General features: G+C 42.6%; 1 protein-coding gene across 2 annotated transcripts in view; it reads right to left on the bottom strand.

Annotated features, from left to right (window-relative positions):
* Positions 1-273: 273 nt before the first annotated feature.
* GNAT1 (G protein subunit alpha transducin 1) overlaps positions 274-25,491 on the bottom strand; it is a 268,365-nt gene continuing 243,147 nt past the window's right edge. Inside the window, exons 5-9 of one of the 2 annotated variants that reach the window (XM_078661254.1) lie at positions 10,268-10,396; positions 5,729-5,858; positions 4,380-4,533; positions 3,141-3,338; positions 274-921 (exon numbers count right to left, since the gene is read on the bottom strand). In XM_078661254.1, coding sequence (XP_078517380.1) covers positions 3,148-3,338; positions 4,380-4,533; positions 5,729-5,858; positions 10,268-10,396 — 604 coding nt within the window. In that variant the 3' untranslated portion in view covers positions 274-921; positions 3,141-3,147. The remainder of the gene's footprint in view (positions 922-3,140; positions 3,339-4,379; positions 4,534-5,728; positions 5,859-10,267; positions 10,397-25,491) is intronic. The other variant, XM_078661255.1, reaches the window with a different exon arrangement.

The following is a 25,491-nucleotide window of genomic DNA, read 5'->3' as shown; positions in this document are numbered from 1 at the left end:
CCCATGTTAAAAGTGGCCAGCCCTCAATTTCTGTGAAGGTAAAGAATACGGCAAATCACAAAACTATCACCCATCCATACTCCTTAAGTCGCCTGTGCCATCTGGCCTGCAAAATGGGGAAAATTTGTATCGGAATCACTGGGCCCGATTCACAAAAGTAATTTGAGACAAAATCCTAACTTTACGACTTTTGGTATTCACAAAGGGCATTTAGGAGTAGTAATGTTAGGATTTTGTCTCAGTTAAACTTAAGTTTTGGTCTAAGTTTAACTTAAACTACTACTCCTAAAAGCCCTTTGTGAATGCCGAAAGCTGTAAAGTTAAGATTTTGTCTCAGACTACTTTTGTGAATATGGCCCACTGTCTTTAAAAAAAGCTCACTTGCCTTAGTCATCGTTCATCTAAGTCATCCATTTGTTGGGTCAATAAACTATTTTGGTATATTTCCACTGGTTTGTGTGTATCGCCAAATGGGTACCATTCTTTTAAACATCAGCTTGAAATGAATAACCACAAACACTATAGTAAAATAGGGTTGCATGAATATAGGGGAGACTGAAGATGAAGCTTGAATATGGCTACGATGTACACATATCAAATAGATTGTACATGGATGTGTCAATCTTCATGAAAGACCATGTACTGTTTTTCTCTGGAAATTCCTTCTGTAACTCTGTGTGTTCTTTGTACATGTGCTTCTATAGCCCAGATTCCAGGCCTACTGCAGTCTTACCCTGGGAGTGTACCAGGGGAACTCAGTCACAGTTTTTGGGGGATTTTAAAATGTTCTTGCATCATCAGCGTAAGAAAGAGGACAGTAGGGGAGCGGTTTGCTGCTTTGGAGGGAGGCAGGTCCCCCAAATATCAACGTTTACAGGAATAGTGAAACAATGCTACAGGAGTGATACATCCTATGAGTCCCTGAGGAAAAAGAGAAGAGAAAGTGAGAGTTACTTGTATGCATTTTAAAACTATGACAACACTAAAGGAGGAACCTGTGCAAACAGCATCAAGGTAACAGTTTAGGAATCCTGATAAGACACTTAGGGGCATATTTACAAGCACCTATCGCCACAGGAATGCCACTTTAAGTGATGTTCCTATGGCGATAAACCCTTTTGCCTTATTTACAAGGTGGCGTTAAACCACTTAACATGGCTTAACACTGCCTGGTATATAAAGACCCCTTTCACTCTACCCTTAACGTGAAAGGGGCGTGCAATGGGTGTTGTTTTGTGCGGTCCGCCACAATACCCATTGATTTTGATGCTACTCCCTATTTACAAGGGTGGCGTAAATAGGAGGCAGCGCCAAAGTTAAGATCAGGAAAAGGCTGGTCTTAACATGGCGAAACGGGGAGAAATGCTTTATTTCTCTTTGGTTTTGCTTATATGTGCAGCACACAGAGACAGAAAATTGCCATGAATGATTGTTTATGTGCAGAAAGGTGTCCCTTCCTGCACGTAAACAATCATTTAAAAAAATTACTATTTGCACATTCTATGTGTGCTGCACAATGCAGCACAGAAAAAATCTGAGTATTTGTGTGGAGTGGAAATCCACACAGGAATTCCACTTCACATAACTCCTAATCAGAGCCAACCGCTGAAAAGAAAGAGACAGAGGGAAGGCACTTTGGGGAAGATCATGTGCTAAATAGAAGGGGTAGTAAGTAGAGTGTCAGAACCCCTTTCAGAGGGCCAAAGGGCAAGCAGAGGTTACTGGACCCAACCATGGGGGATGGGACCTTTTACTCCTGATGTACCACAGCCCTACCAACTATGGATTCTGAGCAAGTGAGCCAAGTACCCCTCCAGCACATGACTCGAAGGAAAGTGTAGTCCGAGCAGTCCAAATTTCCTCAGTGGGGGAAGTTGGATTCAGTGGGTGGACATGGGCTCAAAACTCAACATGCATGCAGCAATAAAAAATTGTCCAGGCAAATACTTATATTTGTGATAAAACAAGTATTGTATTTTATTACTGCTTAAACAAAGGGAAATACTGCATCCAAAGATAACAACACAGCCCCCCAAGGTCAGGGCTCTAGTGTTTCTTTAGTCGGTCAGCCTCATCTCCTTCCTGAGATGAGACCAGGCCCCTTTCTTGCGACCTCTCTCTGAATCAAAGAGTACCCATTTAAGTGGCACCTGTCTCTCTACTCTCCAGTGTGTCCTACCCAGCTTACAGGAATGCAGCAATGCACAAATCTGTCTGGGGGATTGCTCTACCTCCTCTCCATGCAGGTCTGGGTCTCCCAAAAATGGAACACAGAGTCTGCCATGTATTGTACCATTCACAGGCCGGCACACATACACCCAGCACATGCATGTAACATACTCTCACTGCACAGCACTGTTCCGCCATGTACCGTATAACTCACCTGTAACACATACATCAAGCACACACATTCAACATGCCTGCGCTGCTCTATACCCTTTTTGTATTATACCACTCACAGGCACACATACATCCAGTGCCTGTATTAAACATGCACCACTGCGCAACACTAAATCCTTCATGTACTGTACCACTCAGGCATGCATACATCCAGTGCCTTCATTCAACATGCATGCTCTCTGCACAGTGCTGCATTATTCCTCTATTGCAACCTTCCCAGGCATACATAAACACTGCACAGCTACATCACTCATGCACTGAGCAGCACTCAAAAGTAACCCAATGTAGGCCAAGGGGGGAGTTAAGCACCCAGCAGTGGAACATTGAATGAGTGATACTGTAGACCTCATTCCAGTGACACAGGTTAAGGTGGGTGCACTCCCACTGATCACTACATGGTATGTTGACACCATCACGCTTGTGCTGCTTAGTTCCTGGTGAAGGCAGTAGCCTTCCACCACAATGAGGGGACCGCTTTGGTGTCCCGGTCTAACAAGACTGCAATCCGTGAAATAGGCCTATGTCAGAGCACACATGCAATATCCATGTTTGCCTCTGGCAACAAAAATCAGCTTTAGGGATTCAGACATCAGTACATTTGGGTCACTCAGGGAAGGGATGCACATCCATTGCCATGCAGAGGACTATTCCGTCCCATCATAGAGAGAGAGACTACCAAAATCCAGAGCTGACAGACTGGACTCTACAGCAGGATGGAGGCAGGGCATCAAAAACCTTACCTGGTGTTTAGAAGAGACCACAGTCTTTCAGGTTCTCCTTTATGATAATGTCTGTAACGGCATCAAACACAAACTTGACGTTCTCTGTATCGGTAGCACAGGTCATATGGGAGTAGATCTCCTTGATATCTCGCCTCATGTTCAGCTCTAGAAACTGTTGCTTTATGTAGTTCCCAGCATCTTCATATGTGTTGGATCCTGTGGGCAGACACATATTCAAGCATCAAGGTTAGTTGTCTGCTACTGAAATAAAAAGTGTTATTATAATCAAATTATCGGTATTAGTTCCATTCACCTAGGTGGATACATTTCTGAGTCAGGATATGCCACCATACCAGGATTTGACCAGAAAACATACAGGTTGGAGGCTTGGACACACACACACACACACACACACACACACAGACATACACAGGGGTACGCATACAGAGGCACACAAGCTTCCAACGAATTGCTCCACTTCAAGGCCTATTGTGAAACTGCCCCAAGTAGGATATTTAGACAGGAATATTACTAGGAGAATAGTAAATGAGTTGCATGTGTAGACCGCATGGGATGAGATGTTGAGTGTGTGGTAAAGGAATGTTTGGCATGTGAAGTCAGCGATAAAAGTATCAAATCCCTCATTCTTCCCAATTAGCCCATCAGTTGACCACTAGCCTTTAGACCAGTAGTTCCCTTTAATATCATTGATCTTCACATAACACCAGGCAATGCCCCAAAATATGTACTCGTGGTATGAGTTGATTACACTGTGTACATCGATGGAGGCTCACGCAGTCAGTTGACTCATGCCATAAAACAGCATGGCACTCTTTCTTGAATTGTTGATCTCATACACTTTAATAGTCTTACTCGTCCTTACACTGCTCAGCTCATGTACTTCAGATACTCTTCCCCACATTCCTGATCTTGTAAAGTTTGATAGAGCTTCATCCCCAACCCCTATTACTGATTTTGTACATTCTATAGAGTCTTATTTAATAATGCATTGTTGATCACATTGTTGATCCCATTGTTGATCACATTCCAGGGATGATGAACTCATATCTTTCAAAGGATTACTTATCCATTCATTAACATTGTTATATACTTGGATAACATGTCAATCCTTCCCATAGTGCTGATCTCTTACTCTAAACCAAAGTCCTTATATTTCTGAGTGAGGCTCATTAGATAATGTGTTGAGTTCAGATTATATTAGGAATACTACGCAGTATGCACCTGTATATCTCTTACCATCATAATCAGGGAAGCAAATGCTCAGGTGGGCCTTCTTGATCTTCTCCGTGAAGACATCCTTCTTGTTGAGGAAAAGGACGATAGAAGTTGCCGCAAAGTACCGGTGGTTGCAGATGCTGTTGAAGAGATGAAGACTCTCGTGCATTCGGTTCTAGAGAAAATTGCAAAAGAAGGAACATTTATTTGGTACACTCTGTCCTATCCCAAACTGGAAACAGAGCTTGCTGAGCAGGCAGGCAGATGAGCAGATAGACTAAAGTGAAGGTCAAACATTGATGAATAAATTAATGAAAGGTTTTTGGATTGTGAAGAAGAGCGAGCATGTGGAAGGATATGTGGGCTCAAACTGGCCTGCAATACCAGGAATGGTGACACATTGGCCTTTACAGACATACCCAAAAGAAATGCAGAAGAAATGTACACAATAAAAGAGAAAATAAGATTTCCTGTGCAAATGCAATTTTTTTTTTCTTATTCACAGGGAATTTGTTTCCCATGGAGAAATTCCTTCCCATTCTCCCCCAGCAAATCAGGGGGTGATTTGTTCCACTTCCCACTTTGACAGGGGAGTTACCCCAGCTTTGGTTCAAGGGAGAAGAAGAAGAACTTGTGAATAGCAAAATACAGCCATGTTGTGGACGTGCACAAGCCTCAGAGGCTAAATGGGACTGGAAAACTCACTTACCACCCCTTCAATGGGATTTATGAGTGCAGAGAAACTCAGCACTCATGTCAGAAATCTCTGCGCAAGTATATGGGCTTAGGCTTGTTAGGAACGACTTTGTTTATTTCTGGAAGGGTTAATTAAGATAGATTCAAATGTAAATATAGATTTACAATTGAATTCACATTTCTAAATAGGCACCTATGAATCTGTATTTATCTAAGGTAGAATCCCGGGCAGGGAGCATTATCTCCGTCTCACCGGACCAGCATATCTGAACAGACGACTCAAATTCCACGCTCCCCAAAGGATCCTGCGCTCAGCCCAGCTCTCCTACGCCATGGTCCCCCGCACCAGAAAGACCAGATCGGGAGGCGGCTCCTTCTCCTTCCTCGCGGCCAGAGCCTGGAACGACCTTCCGCTCCACCTCAGCCAGATAACATCGTTCCCCATCTTCGCAAGAAACCTCAAAACCTGGCTCTTTGACAGACCCCCTCCTTGATGGACTTAAACCTGCAAACCCCTCCCCCCCAGCGCCTTGAGACCCTTACGGGTGAGTAGTTGCACTCAACAAACACCTGATTTGATTTGATTTGATCTCACTCAGATTTTATAGGTGGTAAATCAACTAGATGAATGATTGTCTCCCTCTGAAGGCAGATAGTTTGCATGCCATACTCACCACTTCATCATCTTCCACCAGGACCATGTCGTATGCACTGAGCGCAGCGATGAAGATGATACACGTCACCCCCTCGAAACAATGGATCCACTTCTTACGCTCAGAGCGCTGTCCACCGACATCAAACATTCTAAAGACAGCACATAAGTTAATCAATGTATTATTGTTCCTTGCACAAGAGGCATGCTCCTCAATGAGTATGCTTGGAAGAGGCGGACCAAGAAGATGTTGACTGCTGGAAACACTAAGGGCTATCTTTTTAACGGAAAACACGAGAGCACGTCATTCTTTGGAGGAGCAACTAGGCAGTCATATTATCATCTCTTTTGTCATCAGTTAATTAAAGGGGCTTAGAAGCAGTCCATCATTGTTATTATGTTCATTTATCCCGTAATTCTCATTAGATTGTTTCCCACATGTTTTATGTCCAAGTTCAATGAGCGAAATAAGCAACTTAAATAAAGTTACACCCATAAGCTTGATGGTCTGCCTTCCATGCCATATGTTTTTAGCGTCGAAGTGTATTTAGGTATTTAAGATACAACACATTTTGCGTACTTCTTCCTCTCATTATTCGTCAATATTGTCGTAAAAATATATGCATTTGGAAGACGTCCCCACCCTGCACTAGAGGTTTAGATGAATATTGAGTATTTTAGATGTCCCTCGACCACTTCTTGAAGTAGCATACATTCACTTGCTAGACAGTAGGTCTGATTTAGGGCACAATTTAAAATGGTGTTGGAGTAGCCTGTTGGCCAAACTCTTGGTCTGCCTCCCAATTTTGAGTTGGAAGGACCACCAGGTTCAAGCCAACAGAGTAAAATGTGAGAGGGTCGTCGGGTGGCTTTCTTACCGTTCACTGCCGCTAGCGATATCCTGGTGGTGAGGGACAGCAGCCTAAAAAAATACATAAGTTCACCCTAGGATAAAAAGCCCTTAGCCACCCTGATTACATTTACTTAGTCCATCAACCTCTAAATCAGGCCATAGTTCTGAATTTCCTTGATGAAGAAGACACAGATCTCTACCCTCTTTTGAAGACTCCTCCACAAATCCATTTTACAATATAATAACCCCTGGGTAATGTCATAAATTGCATTATCTTAATACAATGGCAATGTTAGCAATCACATCATAATAACAAAATGGTAATGCAGAAGTGATTTACTGTTTTACAAATTATAAAGAAGATGAAACCTAATGCATGTTGCACTCCCTCTTTCAGCCCAATAGAGAGTTCTGTTAGAGTTTTTTAAATCGCAGCCCTAAGGCAGGTGTGTTTTAAAGTATGAATTATTATTTTCAGGGCTGGGGTTCAGTTCCAGAGTGAAATGGATTAGCAGGACGGTAGGTTGAGTTCCAGTGGTAAAACTTGTTGGGGACGCTGCCTGTCACAAATTTGGTACACAAGCCCCACTGGAAAAGTAGACTTTGAAGCAGGCCAAGAATGAGGTCTTTTCGTATTATACTGATAACCCCGTCTTAAAGCAGAGGATACTTAGGGCCTGACTTAAATCATAGAAGATGGGCTTTACTCCATCAGGGAAACAGAGTAAGAAATTCCATGGCCCTGTTGGAGTACACCTCCTCTTCATTTAGAGATGTTCATCAGCCCTGCGGGCAGCTCTTAACATTGGTAGAAACAGCCGTCAGGGCATTTCCTGTCGATATGTTACAAGTTTGATGAACGGCTCCACCAAACATGATGACCGCTTATCAAATGTTGAACTTGTTTTTGTTCATCCAAAAATAAAATCCTGTTTGGGATTTTGTTTTTGAACAAACAAAAAATAACCCCCTCTATTCTCCTTTTGATTGGGAGCCAGTGGAGGCTACGCAGATGAGGGGAGATATGATGGTGGAGCGGCACGTTTCTAATGAGACTAGCCGCGGCGGTCTAAATAGTTTTCAGTTTCCTATTCAAGTAGGCTGGGAGACCCAGGTACAGGCTGTTGGCATAGTCAAGCTGAGACGTGACTAGAGCATGGACCACCATTTCCCGGCAGTCCATAGGCAGAAGATGGAGGAATCTCCGCAAGGCTTCAGGTTCCAAACGCTGGATACGGAAACTTGACCAATCTGGGCTTTGCCTGAGTGGTTAGAATCAAATTTAAAGCCTAGATTTCTAACTGAGTTGACAGGAGTGGGTGGGGGGTTTAGCTCCGCCGGCCACCAGAGATCGGACTGTGGAGGAGAATGTTGATTAAAAAACAGTACCTCCGTTTTGTCAGCATTTAATTTCAAGCAACTGTCTGTTATCCAGGATGAAATATTGTTCAAACAGAGCGTAAAACTGTCAAATGCAGCCTCTGTGTGATCATTAAAAGAGAACACCAGCTGAGTGTCGTCAGTGTATGAGACCACTCTGACCCCACATTGCTCGACTAACGACGATGCCAGGGGGGGAAAGATAGGCAATAAAAAGATTAGGGCTCAACGCCGATCCCTGGGGACTCCACACACAAGAGGACTAGAGGAGGAAACAAGTGGGCGGAGAAATACTGCAATGACCGGGCATTGAGAAAAGAGTGGAACCAAGCTAGAGTGGTTCCTGTCACTCCTAAAAACGCCAGTCTCTCCAGCAGAATCTGGTGCGATACTGTGTCAAAAGCTGCGGACAAGTCGAGCAGCACAAGCATTGCACAGCTTCTCTGGTCTAAAGATTCACGTATAGTTTCGGCCACTTCCAGCAGGGCAGTCTCTGTATTGTAGCCCAATCTAAAGCCAGATTGAGAGTCATGGAGATGGGTATTAGCCTCCAGGAAGTCAGATAACTGCCTCTGAACTTCATTCTCTAGGATTTTAGCAGTTGCTGGTAGGAGAGAGATCGGCCTAAAGTTCTTAAGTACAGCTGGGTCCGCGTCCTCTTGCTTACGGATCGACACGACGTATGCCTTTTTCCAGATGGAAGGATAACTGCCCGTTGTTAGAGAAGCATTCCAAATCAAGTTTAAATAGGGGTTAAGCAGAGGGACCAACAGCTTGAAGAATCTAGCTGGGCAGGGGTCAAGGGGCAAGCCAGACTTAACTCTGTTCAAATCTAAAAGGGAAGCCTCTGGCCAGAATGGGCAAAATTCAGCCCAAAAACTGGAGTGAACAGGAGAGATGGAAGATTTGTGGTAGGAGACCCCGTCACTGTGAAGGACGAATAAATGGCTTGAACCTTCTCCTAAAAGAAAAGAGATAAATTATCACATAGAGTGGCAGAGGGAGCAAGTATTCTTCATAGCTTGAGGTTTCATAAAGCCCTGCACAATTTTGAAGACGTCCTTAGAGGAGTAATCAGAAGCCTTAATTTGGTTGGCAACGTAATTTCTGATGGTATAGTGTTTGAGCCCATGGATTGTTTTTGGTGCTGCTTTGTAGTCGTACTTGGTACTAAAGCATTGTAGTTCGCAAGCGGTGTTCTAGACTTGGCATACCCATTGCATTCCATTGTTTTTACTTGCATTCTGGGATCTGTAGTCTTTGTTTTGTATCCTGAATGGCAAAACTACAAGTTTTAGGATTAGATAAACAGGACTTGATGACCTACCCATGCCTGTCCCAGGCTAATCTCAAACTGTAATGGAAACACCCAATTATTATAGAGAGTAATGACCCAGCCAATGGTACATTTAAAAGGATGCTGCCAATCACTTCAGAGTTCTTTGGCCTCATTAACGCACTCAACCTAGTGCCACTGTATGATGAAGATGCTCCCCGATGACTTGCAATATCCTTACAATGCACACTTGGGGTGTCAGTTCTCCAATATATAATGTCTGTCTTGCGCATCAGCAGTGGGCACCAAGATTTATTTTACAGAAGTTAATGGCCATCTCAGACATTTTAGTATCAACATCTAGTTCAGGGTTTGCCTGTTTAGGACAGAGAAGGCTTTTGCCCATGCCAGTTTTTTTTCTTTATATCCACATAAGAGGAAGTTATAAACAATTCAAAGATAGGTTATTACATAGTAAAATTATCCAGAGAATGTGCTCGGCGCTGGATGTTCTGGGCATGTGTTAGAAACCAAGGGTACTGGTATGACTCTGTCTTGAAATCGTGAAGAGTATTCTAAAATGCTTAGACTTTCCTGCACATCTCTTGTCCACTTTCACACTCTACGAAGGCAGAAAGCAAGGAGGTCAGATGGAATTCATAGGATATACTTTTAAAAATTGAAGCTCTCAATGTCAAGCACATTTATTTCTGTTTGACATTTATTGAATTTCACAAAACATTTTAACAGGTTCTGCCAATGGTTTCTGTACGTCTGTGGTTGGGTTGTCCAATGTTGAAGAAGGTGCATTTATTTAAATGTCAGCATTTTCCTGTTATGTAGCAGCTATATCTACCGCTAGTGAAAGACATCAGAAAACAAAGTCTGGGTCTGTTTGGGTGGGAGAAGGTAGGGGTATGCAAGAGACACATATCTTTGATCCCATAAGTGCTAAAGATCATTTCTCAGTGCATGTCAACATTTTTTTCTGTCTCAGAATTAAAACAGTATGAATATTGGTGCCAGAAATATTTCGCTTCACCCTTAATTACCTGAAGTTGAGATCTTTCAAGCCGAATTGGGTTTCAATAATACCCGTTGTCTTGACTCTAGACCTCAGGACATCCTGCTCAGTGGGGACGTATCCTGGTTTAACCAATCGGTCGAGATCGTTCAGGTAACTGTCCAATTAGAAAGCAAAGAGTTAAAAGTTGATTGGCTCTTTTTAGGCACCTTACTTTGCTGACTTCCTACCGGACTCCCTTCTATGATCAATCTTCTCTTTTTTAGTTGTTCATCTTTTATCAGTTGAAGTGTCTTAAACTTTTAAAAAAGTAACCTTTCTCCGTAATCCTTCTTACATGTCAATTTTCTAAATGACTATCATGTACCTCTGTGATATGTCTCCATTTCCATCTGGCTCAACTATGTTTGTAAATCTCAAGAGTAATATAGGTTATTTCACACCAAGGGGCTTATTCACAAGCCCCTTCCACTGCTGGTGCATCACTTTTTATATGGAAAAAAGTCGTGCAAACGGCTTTTAACCACTTCGACGCTCATGACGAGCTCAGCTCGTCATGAGTTGCGCCGCTCGCACGCTGATGACGAGCTGAGCTCGTCATGTAACGCGGGAAAACCACTAGCGCGCATGCGGTTAAAGAACCCCCTTAATATTTTAATGTGCCCTTTGGTGTGGTAGGCCAAATGGTATTTTTGGTCTTCGATTGAAATACTATACATAAATATAAAATGTTCAAATTGTGTCAGAAGCAAACTAATTTCAACTATACAGGATGTAGGATATTGGGTTATTAGACGTGTGGTCTGCACCCTTAATAGGACCACAATTTCTCCTTACTGGGAACCAAGCATCTCATTGTAGTGCTTGACTCTCTCAAAGTAGCGAAGCAGAGCAGTTCAAGGCCTACTCAGGGCTAGTAATCACCATTCTCTGGCACCCAGTAATAACACTCAATAAATGCATGTCCAGACAGTGCTTATTCTTTAGAAAAAAGAAAGGTACAAATATTACACACATACTACACATTAATTTACAAATATGTACATTGACAGACAGGAAATACCATAGATGACATTGCATGATCAACCTTTGAATCCTTAAAGGGGTCGTGCAAACATATAAGGTAAGTCTACTGGCTTCGTCAAAGGTTCAGGAGCAGCAAACCATAGTTTAAGATATCCTTCTGTCTGTAAATTACATCACCAATAATTGTAATCAAGTAGGAATGCACATAATACTGTTAATAAAGCATATTCACTGTGATCCACAATCATTGCCAACATCATTAAAACAATGAAGCATTTTAAAATGTGACAAACATTCTGAATACTTTTTGTAAATGTTCAGTCATGAAAATGCAATCATAAAAACAACCCTTAAGGGCATCACCTTTTGACTACAACACATGGAACCATGGACTTAACCCATAGAGGGCACTGTACAACATGTACCTTTTTAAAACATGTTCAGATTACCATAAATGCACCCATAGAATGAGCCCCTAGAGGGTGCTGCACTCCCAGCTGTACAGCAGAAACTTCAGCCTTAGGAGTACTGTGAAAACATTAGGTAAAGTTCCAGAGGGGCCCTGGATGTGAGAATTCCACAGATATAAATTCTGTTCCCTGAAAAACAGTCTTTAGGGGGGGAGGGTGCTGCTTCCCTCCTGTAGGCCACCCACACCTCCTTGACTTAGTTGGTGGTGCCCCTGCCCATTTTGGGGGCCACCACAAGCATACAAATAGGCAAATGCAATAGTCCCGCTGGGCATTATGGGAAGCTATGAATATTTTATGAGCTGCTCTCTCGCTGGGCTGGAGAGAGCTGCTGCCTGGTTTCAGCCTCACACTGCTTCTCCTTCCTTTGGTTCTTATTTTTTGGGAGGGCGCCTGGTCCCATCCAGGCACCCTATGCCTCCAGTCATTGGACACAGTCAAGGGAGCAGCCCCAACCCACTCCCGTACTGGCTCCTACACAGCCTGGAATTCTGCATGAAACAACAAAGCCGACAGCTTCTCTTCATGTACCCGCAAGGTGGCCACCTTGCTGCCCCCAGTCACTGACATGGGGGATGGGTGGAATGCTACAGCCATTGTGGGGGTTCCAATGGAGCTCTCCGATCATCATACCTGGGGACCGGGCATGAGGTCTCAGCCCCCCCTTTTAGTGTAAATTGCTTGGGGATGGGTCCCCGGGCCAGTAGAGATCTCAGGAAGGGGGCCCCATGCTCCTTGATGAAATTAATAAATAACTCCCGCACTGACACCCAGGATCTTGGCCCACCCCAAGGGTAAATTAAGCAATGGCAGCAGAACCCCACGGACTTTGTCCGTAAAAAAAGTCAAAGGTTGCCAATATTTAAGAATGCTCTAACTCATGCCCTGTTGGGCTGAATTTGCCAATCATGGCCTCGTTTTAGTCCTGGTGGCACGCTCTAGCCACCAGAAGCAGTGCTAACAGACCTCCTCACCTCCAAAGCAGTGCAATCCACAGAGCACTGGTTCTTCTGTCTCCCTGCCCCAACCCTCCTCCTCGTCTCTGAGCACAGAAGTCCAATGATTTCCCCAAAATGGTCCTCAGGGAGTTTAAGGGGGCCAGCCTCACTGACTCTTGGGGAGACCCATAGGTCCTGGGGTCAAATGGTGTAGAGTCCTTAGTCTTTTCTGGGCATCAGGGGGTTCTTATTCCAGTCCTCCATGTAGCCCAAGGGTCCAGAAGCGAAGTGCAGAAAACACCAAGCAAGAGAAAGTCTCCCCATTGTTAAAGAGTTTCTAAAGGGGAAACATCCTAGGCCAATCATAGTGTGTCATGTCACCTCTCCACCCCTGTTTCAAACCTCCCACACAGCATGCTGGACAGTTCAAGATGACGTCATCCAGGTGTCACTAGTCACATCTCATCTGGGGGCCTCATCTCTGCCCCTCGCTGATATCACTGCCAGGGCCTTTCTCACCAAGTTTTCAAAAGGAATCTCCCTCCTGTGTTGGCTCCAGAGGTCTGGCCTTCCTTCTTTGTTCAGTGGGCTTGGGCAGGCCCATCCCTGAGACAGTGTAACAGCTGACTGAGTGTTGCAGATCCTTCCGCCCCCCGTTTCTTCCTCAGTAGCTGAGTGAAGAACTGTTAATTACTCCCTTTGTGTGTGGAGGCCTTGGTTCCCGCTGCTGGAAAGACATGTAATTAACTGGGCACAGCAGGGCGACAAGAGGCCTGGGTTCTGATCCTGAGCTGAGCCAGAGAAACATGACAATTATGGATGATCCATAAATTGTAGAGATATCGTTTTGGACTTGCAGATTGTATTTCCTCTGACAGGTTACACCCCGTTTCGATACATCCCTGGTCTCTGTAGGCCAAAGGGAAGCAAAACTGCACTCTAAAGCTGTCCTCTCCCTATGTGTCTAATAAAGTATTACTACAGACAAAACAGTACATCACACTGACTTTCCCTAATAGTGTACACTAACATTATAAGACCTACCCCAGGTCAGTATCTAATCCTGCAGAGTTCCCACTGCACCAGGCTACCTGTACAGTTTTGTGGGCTGCGCAACACGCTACCTGTGCAGTTATTGGGCTGCGGAACCAGCCAAGTGCCCCTTACTGTATGACAGTGTCTTCATCTTAAAAGGCAGACACTGGCAGCAAACATGTACATTCCATTTGCCTTGTGATTACTGTGGGTGAGACACCCCTCCCCCCAGTAAGAAGTCCAACACTAGGTAGTCCAAAAAGCAAACAATCTGTGTGTACTGAATGGTTGGAGCCCAACTGCAACACAGATGCAAGTCAGATTTGCTCATCACTGATATCAAAATAAATGTACTTAAACGCCAGTGACAATTTTCTAAACTATTAGACATGGTCCACCAGAGGTAAGATCTCTGAGGCTTATTCGTAAAGGTAAAAATACACAAGAGTAGATCTACCCATGTAAATTTAGTCTTATAATACGTAGTGCAATTGCTAATTTTGGCTAGTTGCCATTTACTAGTGTAAATTTACTACAATGTGTTTGTAGACTTACATGTCTCACCCTAAATTTCGAGGGTGAAGCCTAATTTATATGTGTAAAGCTACTACTAGTAACTTTTCACAAGTAAGAGGAGCTTTCTGCCACTCAGAGAGGAGATCTCTCTATGGCAGTAAAGTAAAGGGAAAAGTAAAAATGTTCACTAAACTTCAAAAAAAGACTAAAATAATTTTATAGTCAATCTTAAGGCAAATTCGCCTTATATTCATTTTAAAAGTAGAACAAAATAAAAAATGTTGCAGCACTATTAACTTCATTTTTAATGAAATATTTAATTAATTAAAATATGGTAAATTACAATTATTCATTACATATGTAAAAAGCAAAAAACACCTAAAGTAAAATGTTTATATTTATGTCATATGTAGTAAAAACTGCTAAAGTTATGAATAGCATTAATTTAACTTCATGTAATCCATTTTTTGGGTAAACTTAAATTACATTTCAGAGGTGAGTGCCCGGCATACTGCGTTGGTCTTTCCTTGAATTTTAGGTAAGGAAGTTGGCTCAACACCTGATACAGTTTATCCCCACTGAGTTGATTCAGAGACTCAACTGAGCCTTTGTTATATTTTTATGATTACATTCTCACTCCTATTTTAGCTTTGATATTTATCTTTCTTGCCAACACATTACTTTTATTGTTTTGTAGTGGGTCACACTCCTCTGCATGATGCACCTCATAGCTGGTGATGTTGAGTAGTCTGTCTATACTCTACTTCTGTGTTGTTCTTTCCTTGTATGTTAGAGAGGTTCTTGGCTCCCAACCAACAACCTGAATAGTTTCTCTCCGCTGAGTGGATTCAGAGACTCAATTGAGTCTGTTTTGCACTTTTCTCTTTGTGGGCTCTGAGCATCATTTACTGCTTAGAATGAGTAGCGTTCAGGGTGGTGTTATTGCATGGCTGCGCCCAGTGGGCATGCAACGGGCAAAGATGAACCAAAATCAAACCCATCTGTGCTCATCCACAACTCAGCCTCATCTCACACCAGAACCCCTGCTCCTTCTTATCTAGATCAACAAGGAATTATATATTACTTTGCCTAACACCACCTCAATCATACTTCTGATGAATATTCGGCCCTTTGTATTGCCTTATGCTTGTTTGGCCAGCCTCTTCCCTCCATTGCAAACGTTTTTTCACATTAGGCCCACACACACTTGAAGGCGTAATCACCTCATCATAAACACTCTCAACTGATACCAACTAAATCCTATCTCCCTCCGCAAACAGAGTATCAGTCTCTGAGATTTTATCACATCACACAAAGTAGATGTCATCTTCATTACTAAATGCATTAAAGAACACTGAGCCCCAGACATTGCTTCAGCCCTCCCTGACAACTACATCGTTGCATGCCTTAATAGAAAAAGCCAACAAGGAGGTGGCATGGCTATTACTCACTGCTTAGAGTTTTCCTGCACCAATTCAACCTTAAAAGGGATGAGCAACACTGAATTCCTCATATTTAGCATTAAAATTAACAATCAGCTTTCCTTCACCAGGGCATTCTTTTATAACCCTTCTTGCCTTGCACCCAAGGTTGCATCATGCATTTCCAAGGCCCTATCCATGCATATGCTTAAGCTATCCATCTTTACTCTGATTGGTGATTTCAATTTCCACACTGACTCTGACTTCAGATTCCTGGCTGGCTGACCTCAACCTCACCCGGCGTATTACAGCCCCTACACATATGGCTAGAAACATAATCAACCAAATTTTCTCTAACTTCTACACATTGAATACCAGCAGCCCTATTCCTCTAACTTGGATGGACCACTATGTCATCCCTTTTTAATGTCTTTTAGCCCCAAGCCAGTGTGCTCCTTCGAACACCATCACCAGCAGACACTGGCACAAAATTAACTCACAGAATTCTCCCAGGCTACTCTACTTCAAACATCCCCTCTTACAGAGGGACATTACCACAGACCATGATAAATTAAAGGCATAGATTTATTTTCCCATATTATAAATATCTGCACCCGCCCCAAGAGCTGGTCTCCTTCTTCACCCTGATGCTCATCTACTATTTGGGCAAAGAGGAAAAAGTGCAAAAAACCTGAACACAGTTGGAGGATCCAGTATTCAACGGAATCCCAAAAAATATACAAAGCCTCACTCTTAGCACAAACAGATTATGCTAGCCAGGGCTCAATTCTACAAAGATAGAATTCAAGCTACTTCCCGAGCAAAGAAGCATTTAAAACTGTCAAATCCCTACTCAATCCTACTTCCTTTGTTACAGGAGTTATCCCTTCACAAGAATTTTATGAGAACCTCACAAAATACTTCCACAGCAAAGTAGATGTGTTCTGCACCATCTTCCTAGTCCAGCCCCATCATCCCTCCCTTCAGGTCAAAGGTAATTCTATTACACAACCTAAGCCAGTCCTTATCCCAGCCCATTATTAGCCAGGAAACCCACAAGGCTCTTACAATCTGTCACTCAGTTTCACCTGATTAACCTTTCCCACCCTACATCTTTAAAATAGACCCTGAAACATATTTACTTTCCCTCTATGTCAACTGTTTAACCTTTCTAACTCCTCAGTAGAGGTTCCAGCTACTTGGAAACATGCCAGAGCTGTTCCCCTCTTGAAGAACACAAACTGCAGATCCCTCAAACCTCTCCAATTATCGGCCCTTTTCACTTTTGCCCTTCGCTTGCAAGGTGCTAGAAAAGATGGTGAATTCTTGGGGTCTTATGTACAAGCCACTTGCGCCATTTTTGCATAGCCAGTAGGTATATATAGTTAGGACCTAGCTATCATAGGAAATCCGCAACATTCTATTGGGAATAACTTTGGGGCCGGTGGAGGAATTTGCGTGTAATTTTCCAAAATTTAGGCCAGCTCTGCTCCGCTTCTTCCCTGGAAGTTTCGGGGGGATTCGTCATGCGGGGGCCGAGAAAAAAGGGGGGTCCCAAAACGTGTTTTCCCCATGTTAATTTCCATAGGACGAATAGACAAGGCTACAGCCCGAACCGCTGAATGGAATTACACCAAACTTTGCAAAATTGTAGGGACTGGTACGCAGAAGTGCCTTTTCTATATTTGGTGAAAATTGCTCCAGTGGGTTTTACGAAAATTAACTTTAAAAAATATATATATCTGGGCGGAGCCTAACCACACATCTCATCGTGAGATCTGATTGGCTGTCAGCACTTCATCCAAGAAGTGTTGGCAGCCATCTTGGGACCAATGTACATGATAGCACCTTATTAAAAAGCATTGCAGTTAATAGAAGGTTTTAGGACTTTAGTTACATTATAAATCACTTGTTGATGGTACCATACTCATTTTAGGAATTGTGGTGTGTTCTAAGGTGATTTTACCATGAAGCATATTTTCTGTAAATTCACATTATCTTTCTCAGTCACGTGAGAATGAAGTCTGACATTCTCAGTAAAACATGAACATCCAACAAGGACAGAGACTGTCAGTTGATTCCTTTGTGTTCTACTGCAGCTTCCCAGAGTGTTCTAAAGAACAACTAGAGCACTAACAGTCCTACTTATTACAAAGGTATGGCACACCTGAAGCCATCTTGATTGTAATAAAGTGATAACTCTTAAAACATTTAATTTAAAAAGGAACAAAATGAGGGGGGTATATTTTGCCATAGAAAGTATGATTAGTGCTGCAGAAAGAAAAATTAGGGCACATTTTGAGTGACTTCTCAAATCCTCTTGTATTTCATTAAAAAATTCTGACATGCAGTCTCCCAAGATGGCCACCAGAGACAAAAGAGCCCAAATGTAGCCCAAATATCACCCAGATGTAGCCCAAGTATAGCCCAATGACAGAATGTCCCAGAGTGTTCTAAAGAACAACTAGAGCGCTAACAGTCTTACTTATGACAAAAGTATGGCACAACAGAAGCCATCTTGATTGGAATCAAGTGGTAAGTGAAAACATCTAATTTAAAAAGGAACAAAATGAGGGGGTTCATTTTGCCATAGCAAGTATGATTAGTGCTTCAGAAAGAAAAATTAGGGCACATTTTGAGTGACTTCTCAAATTCTCTTCTATTTCATTAAAAAATTCTGACATGCAGTCTCCCAAGATGGCCACCAGAGACAAAAGAGCCCAAATCTAGCCCAAATAGCACCCAGATGTAGCCCAAGTATAGCCCAATGACAGAATGTCCCAGAGTGTTCTAAAGAACAACTAGAGCGCTAACAGTCTTACTTATGACAAAAGTATGACACACCAGAAGCCATCTTGATTGGAATGAAGTGGTAACTCTTAAAACATTTAATTTAAAAAGGAACAAAATGAGGGGGTATATTTTGCCATAGAAAGTATGATTAGTGCTACAGAAAGAAAAATTAGGGCACATTTTGAGTGACTTCTCAAATCCTCTTCTATTTCATAAAAAAAATTCTGACATGCAGACTGAAACATGCACTTTGAATACCAGCAGCAGACTTCCCTGGTGAGCAGTATCTTTACTACAGTGATATAATGAGCAACTAGAGTGCTAACATTCAGAATCTATGGCAAATGTGTGACACATCTGAATGCCTTCTTGATGGAACCAAAGTAAACAAGCATTGAAAATGCAACAGATCTCGCCCTCGTTTAAGTTAAAGCCATTCTGTTTGTAATGAGGTGGCTTTTTAGCTTTGTTTTTAATAGTGTTTTTCAAACTTTCATTTAAATAACATGCATATGTATGCATATATGTAAATGTATGCATGCATTTATATTTGTATTTATATAGATATGCAGATTATATATGTTTATATATGTATGTGTATATATATATATATATATATATATATATACACATACATATATATATAAATGCATATATATGCATATATATATATGTGTATATGTGTGCGTGTAGATAGACCGAAGCACAAGAAAGTAGAAAAACAAACATGAAGAACACAAAAAGGGGGCAGGGTAGATACACCCTGACCCCCTAGGCCTGCCCAGGTGGTCCCACAAGGACAAAAAAGGCCCACATTTAAAAAAAAAAAACCTGGTCTGTTTTTTAAAAATTACCCCCCCGGGGGGACCAAATCGCGGCGGCATAGTGATAAAGAAGTGTGGGGGGTCCACAATCCCCCCCACACTGGCCCGGGGACCGCCGTCCCCGGGGCAAAGCAACGCAGCCCCTTGGCGCATACTGGAAGCTCCTGGTGGGCTACTTGGCCCCCAGGGACCCCCAGTATGCAAGGGGAATTAGTTCCTATTCTGCAAACACGCCAGGGGTTGAGCTGCAGAGAGGTGTAAAAAAGGGTGTGGCCTCATTACACCTCGCTGCAATGCAGCCCCATGGCGCATACTGCAGGTTCCAGGTGGGCTAGTTGGCCCCCAGGGACCCGCAGTATGCAAGGGGAATTAGTTCCCCCTCTGCAAACACGCCCGGGGGCTGCGTTGCAGAGAGGTGTAAAAAAGGGTGTGGCCTCATTACACCTCTCTGTAATGCAGCTCCCTGGCTTATACTGGAGACTCCTGGTGGGCTAGTTGCCCCCCAGGGACCCCCAGTATGCAAGGGGAATTAGTTCCTCCTCTGCAAACGCGCCAGGGGTTGCGCTGCAGAATGTTGTAAAAAGGGGGCGTGCCCTCTGAACACCTGCCTGCAAAAATGTAGTAAATAGGTATAAAAAAATAACAATTAATACATTTAAAAAACCTTCGAAATTCAATGAAAAAACCATAGGTTTCAGGCCTTATATAGTTAGGAATTAGCATTTAAAAAACCTTGCAAATTCACTTAAAAAACCATAGGTTTCAGGCCTTAATTTGGGGCCGATTAGGATGGCGGTTAATCCGCATCCCCCGGGCCGGCGGAAGTCACCGCCGGCCTGGAGGATGTGGATTAACCGCCGCGGCCACAGACAACACCCACCGCCAGATTAGGCGGCGGTGGGACCAGCGGCGGACCGCTGGTCCGTCCGCCGCTGATCCACGGGGTGTGTAGGGCTATTTGGTGACGGTGTCTGCAAGTCACCGTCAGCCAAATTAGGATGTGCACAGACACATGCTTTTCCGCGGCGGCTTTTCCGCCATGGAAAAGCATGTGGACATTGGTGTTTGGGGGCCCGTGGCGGGCCCCCACGGTGTCGGGGGGTGGGAGGTGCACATGGGGGTACCTATCCCCCAACATTTACATGCACAAAGCAGCAGGCACCATGCGGTGCCTGCCGATTTGTGCATGTAAATGTAAAACATGCAGTTTTAACATTGTGGCGGGTGCTGCTTCAAGCAGCTCCCGCCGCAATGTTAAACATACAGGATGTGACCGCCAAGGTGGCGGTCACATCCTAATTTGCACGGAAGGACCGCCGCTGCCCCTGCGGACGGTCTCTCCACCTCTCTGTCCGCCATCCTAATCAGCCCCATAGTTAGGAATTAGCATTTAAAAAGCCTTGCAAATTTACTGAAAAAACCATAGGTTTCAGGCCTTATATAGTTAGGAATTAGCATTTAAAAAACCTTGCAAATTCACTGAAAAAACCATAGGTTTCAGGCCTTATATAGTTAGGAATTAGCATTTAAAAAACCTTGCAAATTCACTGAAAAAAACATAGGTTTCAGGCCTTATATAGTTAGGAATTAGCATTTAAAAAACCTTTGAAATTCACTGAAAAAACCATAGGTTTCAGGCCTTATATAGTTAGGAATTAGCATTTAAAAAACCTTGCAAATTCACTGAAAAAACCATAGGTTTCAGGCCTTATATAGTTAGGAATTAGCATTTAAAAAACCTTGCAAATTCACTGAAAAAAACATAGGTTTTAGGCCTTATATAGTTAGGAATTAGCATTTAAAAAACCTTTGAAATTCACTGAAAACACCATAGGTTTCAGGCCTTATATAGTTAGGAATTAGCTTTTAAAAAACCTTTGAAATTCACTCAAAAAACTATAAGTTTTAGGGGTGTTATAGTTAGCTGGACATTTCACTCATACAAAACCATTGAAATTGCTCCTATATAGTTAGTTGTACTAACTATATTTCGCACACCCGCAATCCACTGCTGATGATGTCACATATTAGATCATTCATGACATGGTCAGTGACATCACTGATGACATCTCAAATGACATCACTGATGACATCACTGATGACATCATCCATGTGACATTCACATACACCTTTTCATACACTATTAACATTTTTCATCACTCTTTGTAAAACACAGAGTATCATATTTGAATCCATTGTCACAGCAATACAAGTATCTAAAAATCCACTCAGTGATTCATAGATGTATACACACATCTAATCACTTACCTGTAGATTCACTCATACATGCTGTCAATGAACAATAGAACACTATCAAAAATACTTATACACCTATATCGACACATATGAAGTCATCCTACTCACTTATGCAAACAATGGATCATACTTACATATTTACTTAGCAAAACACTTATACTAACACCACTTCATCTATTCATTTAGATAGTAAGTCATACTTAGTGAATTATAAAATCATTATTACAAGTATACAGTTATCCATACAGTCACTCACACAATCATTGAGTCGTATGTATACTTATTTATATACAACAACTGACACATACACTGCCTTTTATTTTTCTAGTTTGTGGGACATGTACCATTGAGAAATATATTTGCTCATCACCACACCCATAAAGAGATTCACTCACCCAAACTGTTAGAACATGTAGTTTTAACTTCATATATCTACTGAATCAACTATTCACACATCTTTGGACAGTCACACCCCCCCCACCGAACCACACACACTTTCACACTCCCATACAAATACTCAGTTAACTAATCAATAACTAATATAGACTTTCACATAGCTAGTAACCAACTGTAGAATCAGTTTACACAACAACTGACAAAGTGATACAGATATTCACACAGTTTAGTCACTATCCACTATACTGAGTGAGACATTATAAATTGGTCAAGAAAACAGTCAATTACACTGCTACTAAATCCTCCATCCAAATATTTATTTATATATATCCACTCATTCTTCAATGCAAATTGCTATATATATAATGCATATTTAAATACCGAAGCAAACCACATTCACTGGATGATGTCATCAGTGATGTCATCAGTGATGTCATTTGAGATGTCATCAGTGATATCACTGACCATGTCATGAATGATCTAATATATGACATCATCAGCAGTGGATTGCGGGTGCGCGAAATATAGTTAGTACAACTAACTATATAGGAGCAATTTCAATGGTTTTGTATGAGTGAAATGTCCAGCTAAATATAACACCCCTAAAACTTATAGTTTTTTGAGTGAATTTCAAAGGTTTTTTAAAAGCTAATTCCTAACTATATAAGGCCTGAAACCTATGGTTTTTTAAGTGAATATATATATATATATATATTCCATATGAAGTTGCCACCGCGAATGAAGACACCACACTCAACTTCAGATTCCACCTTTAATTTCCACCAGGCAGCAGGGTTACATGGCACAGGATTCATAGCAGTCATTACGCCATATCGCCTTACGCGTTTCTGGGAATCATTTCCCCTTGTTCACAGGCTAGGCATACTGGGGCGGGGACACTCGCGCTTTGTTTTTCAGGTGTTTCACAGTTCTCAGTACCGCCCTCCTGGGCGTGTCTCAAGTAGAAGATTCTGGATGTTATAGTCCCTTGGAATTTCCTTAGTGGATGAACTTTGCCTCAGCCTCCAACAATATATATCCCATCGGGTCGCTTGTTACCTCTGGACCAGTTCGCTGCTTTTCTCGCGCCTTGTTGGAAAGGTATGTTGCTCCTTTTTTGGCGCCCGAATTTTCAACAGGCACAAGGACCCGCTCACACGCGTGGGGTGACTTTGTGGCCCAGGCAGGCCACAATATATTCCATATGATGTTGCCACCGCAAATGAAGACACCGCACTCAACTTCAGATTCCACCTTTAATTTACAACAGGCAGCAGGGTTACATGGCACATGATTCAGAGCAGTCATGACGCCATATCGTCTTACGCGCCTCTGGGAATCATGTCCCCTTGTTCACAGGCTAGGCATACTGGGGCGGGGACACTCGCGCTTTGTTTTTCAGGTGTTTCACAGTTCTCAGTACCGCCCTCCTGGGCGTGTCTCAAGTTGAGGATTCTGGATGTTATAGTCCTTTGGTATTTCCTTAGTGGATGCGCTTTGCCTCAGCCTCCAACTATATATATCCCATTGTGTCGCTTGTTACCTCTGGACCAGTTCGCTGCTTTTCTCGCGCCTCATTGGAAAGGTATGTTGCTTCTTTTTTGGCGCCCGAATTTTCAACAGGCACAAGGACCCGCTCACACGCGGTGGGGTGTCTTCGTGGCCCAGGCAGGCCACAATATATTCCATATGAAGTTGCCACCGCGTTCCCAGGCTAGGCATACTGGGAGAAAAGCAGCGATCTGGTCACGTTATAGTTAGGAATTACCATTCAAAAAACCTTTAAAATTCACTGAAAAAACCATAGGCTTCAGCCACGTTATAGTTAGGAATTAGCATTTAAAAAACATTGCAAATTCACTGAAAAAACCATAGGTTTCACAAACGTTATAGTTTGGAATTAGCATTTTAAAAACCTTTGAAATTCACTGAAAAAACCATAGGTTTCAGGCCTGATATAGTTAGGAATTAGCATTTAAAAAACCTTTGAAATTCACTGAAAAAACCATAGGTTTCGGGCCTGATATAGTTAGGAATTAGCATTTAAAAAACCTTAGAAATTCACTGAAAAAACTGTAGATTTTAGGGGTGTTTTAGTTAGCTGGACATTTCACTCATACAAAACCATTGAAATTCCTCCGATATAGTTGTACTAACTATATCTCGCGCGGCCGCAATCCACTGCTGATGATGTCACATATTAGATCATTAATGACATGGTCAGTGACATCACTGATGACATCTCTCTCTTTCAAAATCCAAACCAGATTGCTTTTCCACACGGGGAGCTGCATGTTAGCAGCTCCCCATGTGAAAAAGCAATGCCGGCTCCCGAAGGACGTAGAGTCGCGCACCCAGAGCGGCGCTCAGCGCGGCCCCCTGGTGTGCAAGCACGACTCCTAACGTGTAGGGTGTGCGACTCAAGCACGTTTGGTGCACGACTTCTACGCATTGGGTGCACGACTCTGATGCGTTGGGTGCGTTACTCCAAGCAAAAAAATATATATATTTTTCAGATATACATCAAGCTTTTGTGTTTAGTTCTTGGGTGGCTCTAAAAAGAGCCCTTGTGTTTATTGAGAGATTTTGGTACCTACAAGTAAGTACCTATGCAGAGTCTAAAGTTCAAGAGGAAGACTCTGTTACCCTCTTCTGTAAAATGTACACCATCTCTCCTACAGATGTCATCCATATTTAAACGCAGATTGTTGTGGTAAATGGACCCCATCTTATAATCTCGATGAAAAGCAGAAACAGATTTATTGACATGTTTCCTAGCTTTCTCAATCTGTGGACAAAATTGAAAGGACCAGTTCCATTTCTGGCTTTGGCATATGTTAGAATAGACAAAGGCAGTTTGGGAGAAAAGTGACATCAATTCTGTAAAGGTGTCTTTTATAAGCATTTCCAGACCTACCCCAGTCAAAGTGCCTAGGTCATTGCCACCGCAGTGCACAATGAGGTCAGGGTGTTGGAGATGCAAAAAGGATTTAACCAATGGCATCAATTGGTGCCAATTTAACCCTCTCTGTCCAATCCATTTAATGTCTACATTTGGCAAAGCGAGGTCTTTGTCCATGTCTCTGTTTTCTGCATACATTTGGCTCCAGAAAATATAGCTGTGTCCCACAAACCACACTCTAAGCATCTTGAAGGGAGGTCTGGATGCACTCAGATGGTCTCTGTATGTGAAATGGCAGTTTGAGAAGTGAGATTTTTCTAAAATAGTGGATAAGATGCAGTTTTGAAAAAGAAAAGAAATGATTGGCTGTTTGAGATCATTCTAGTCTGAAAAGTAGGTTCTAATTCTAATTTAAAATGCTTGTAAAGCGCAGCATACACCTTGCGGTTTCTTGGCGCTGAAGGTTCAGTGGCTGAGGGGAAGGAAGACCGGGGAGAAAATTTAGGCGGGGAAAGCCTGGCTAAATAGGAAAGTTTTCAAATCTCCACGGAAAGAAAGGTACTGAGTTGCGGAGCGGAGGTTATCAGGGAGAGAGTTCCAAAAGGAAGGGGCCAGAGTAGAGAAATTGGATCCACCCCATTTTTTGCGCGAGAAACGGGGGATCAGGAGAAGGGA

This window comes from Lissotriton helveticus, chromosome 9 (genome assembly GCF_964261635.1).
Source record: "Lissotriton helveticus chromosome 9, aLisHel1.1, whole genome shotgun sequence".
NCBI lineage: Eukaryota > Metazoa > Chordata > Amphibia > Caudata > Salamandridae > Lissotriton > Lissotriton helveticus.
This window is presented reverse-complemented; position numbering and strand designations above follow the sequence as displayed.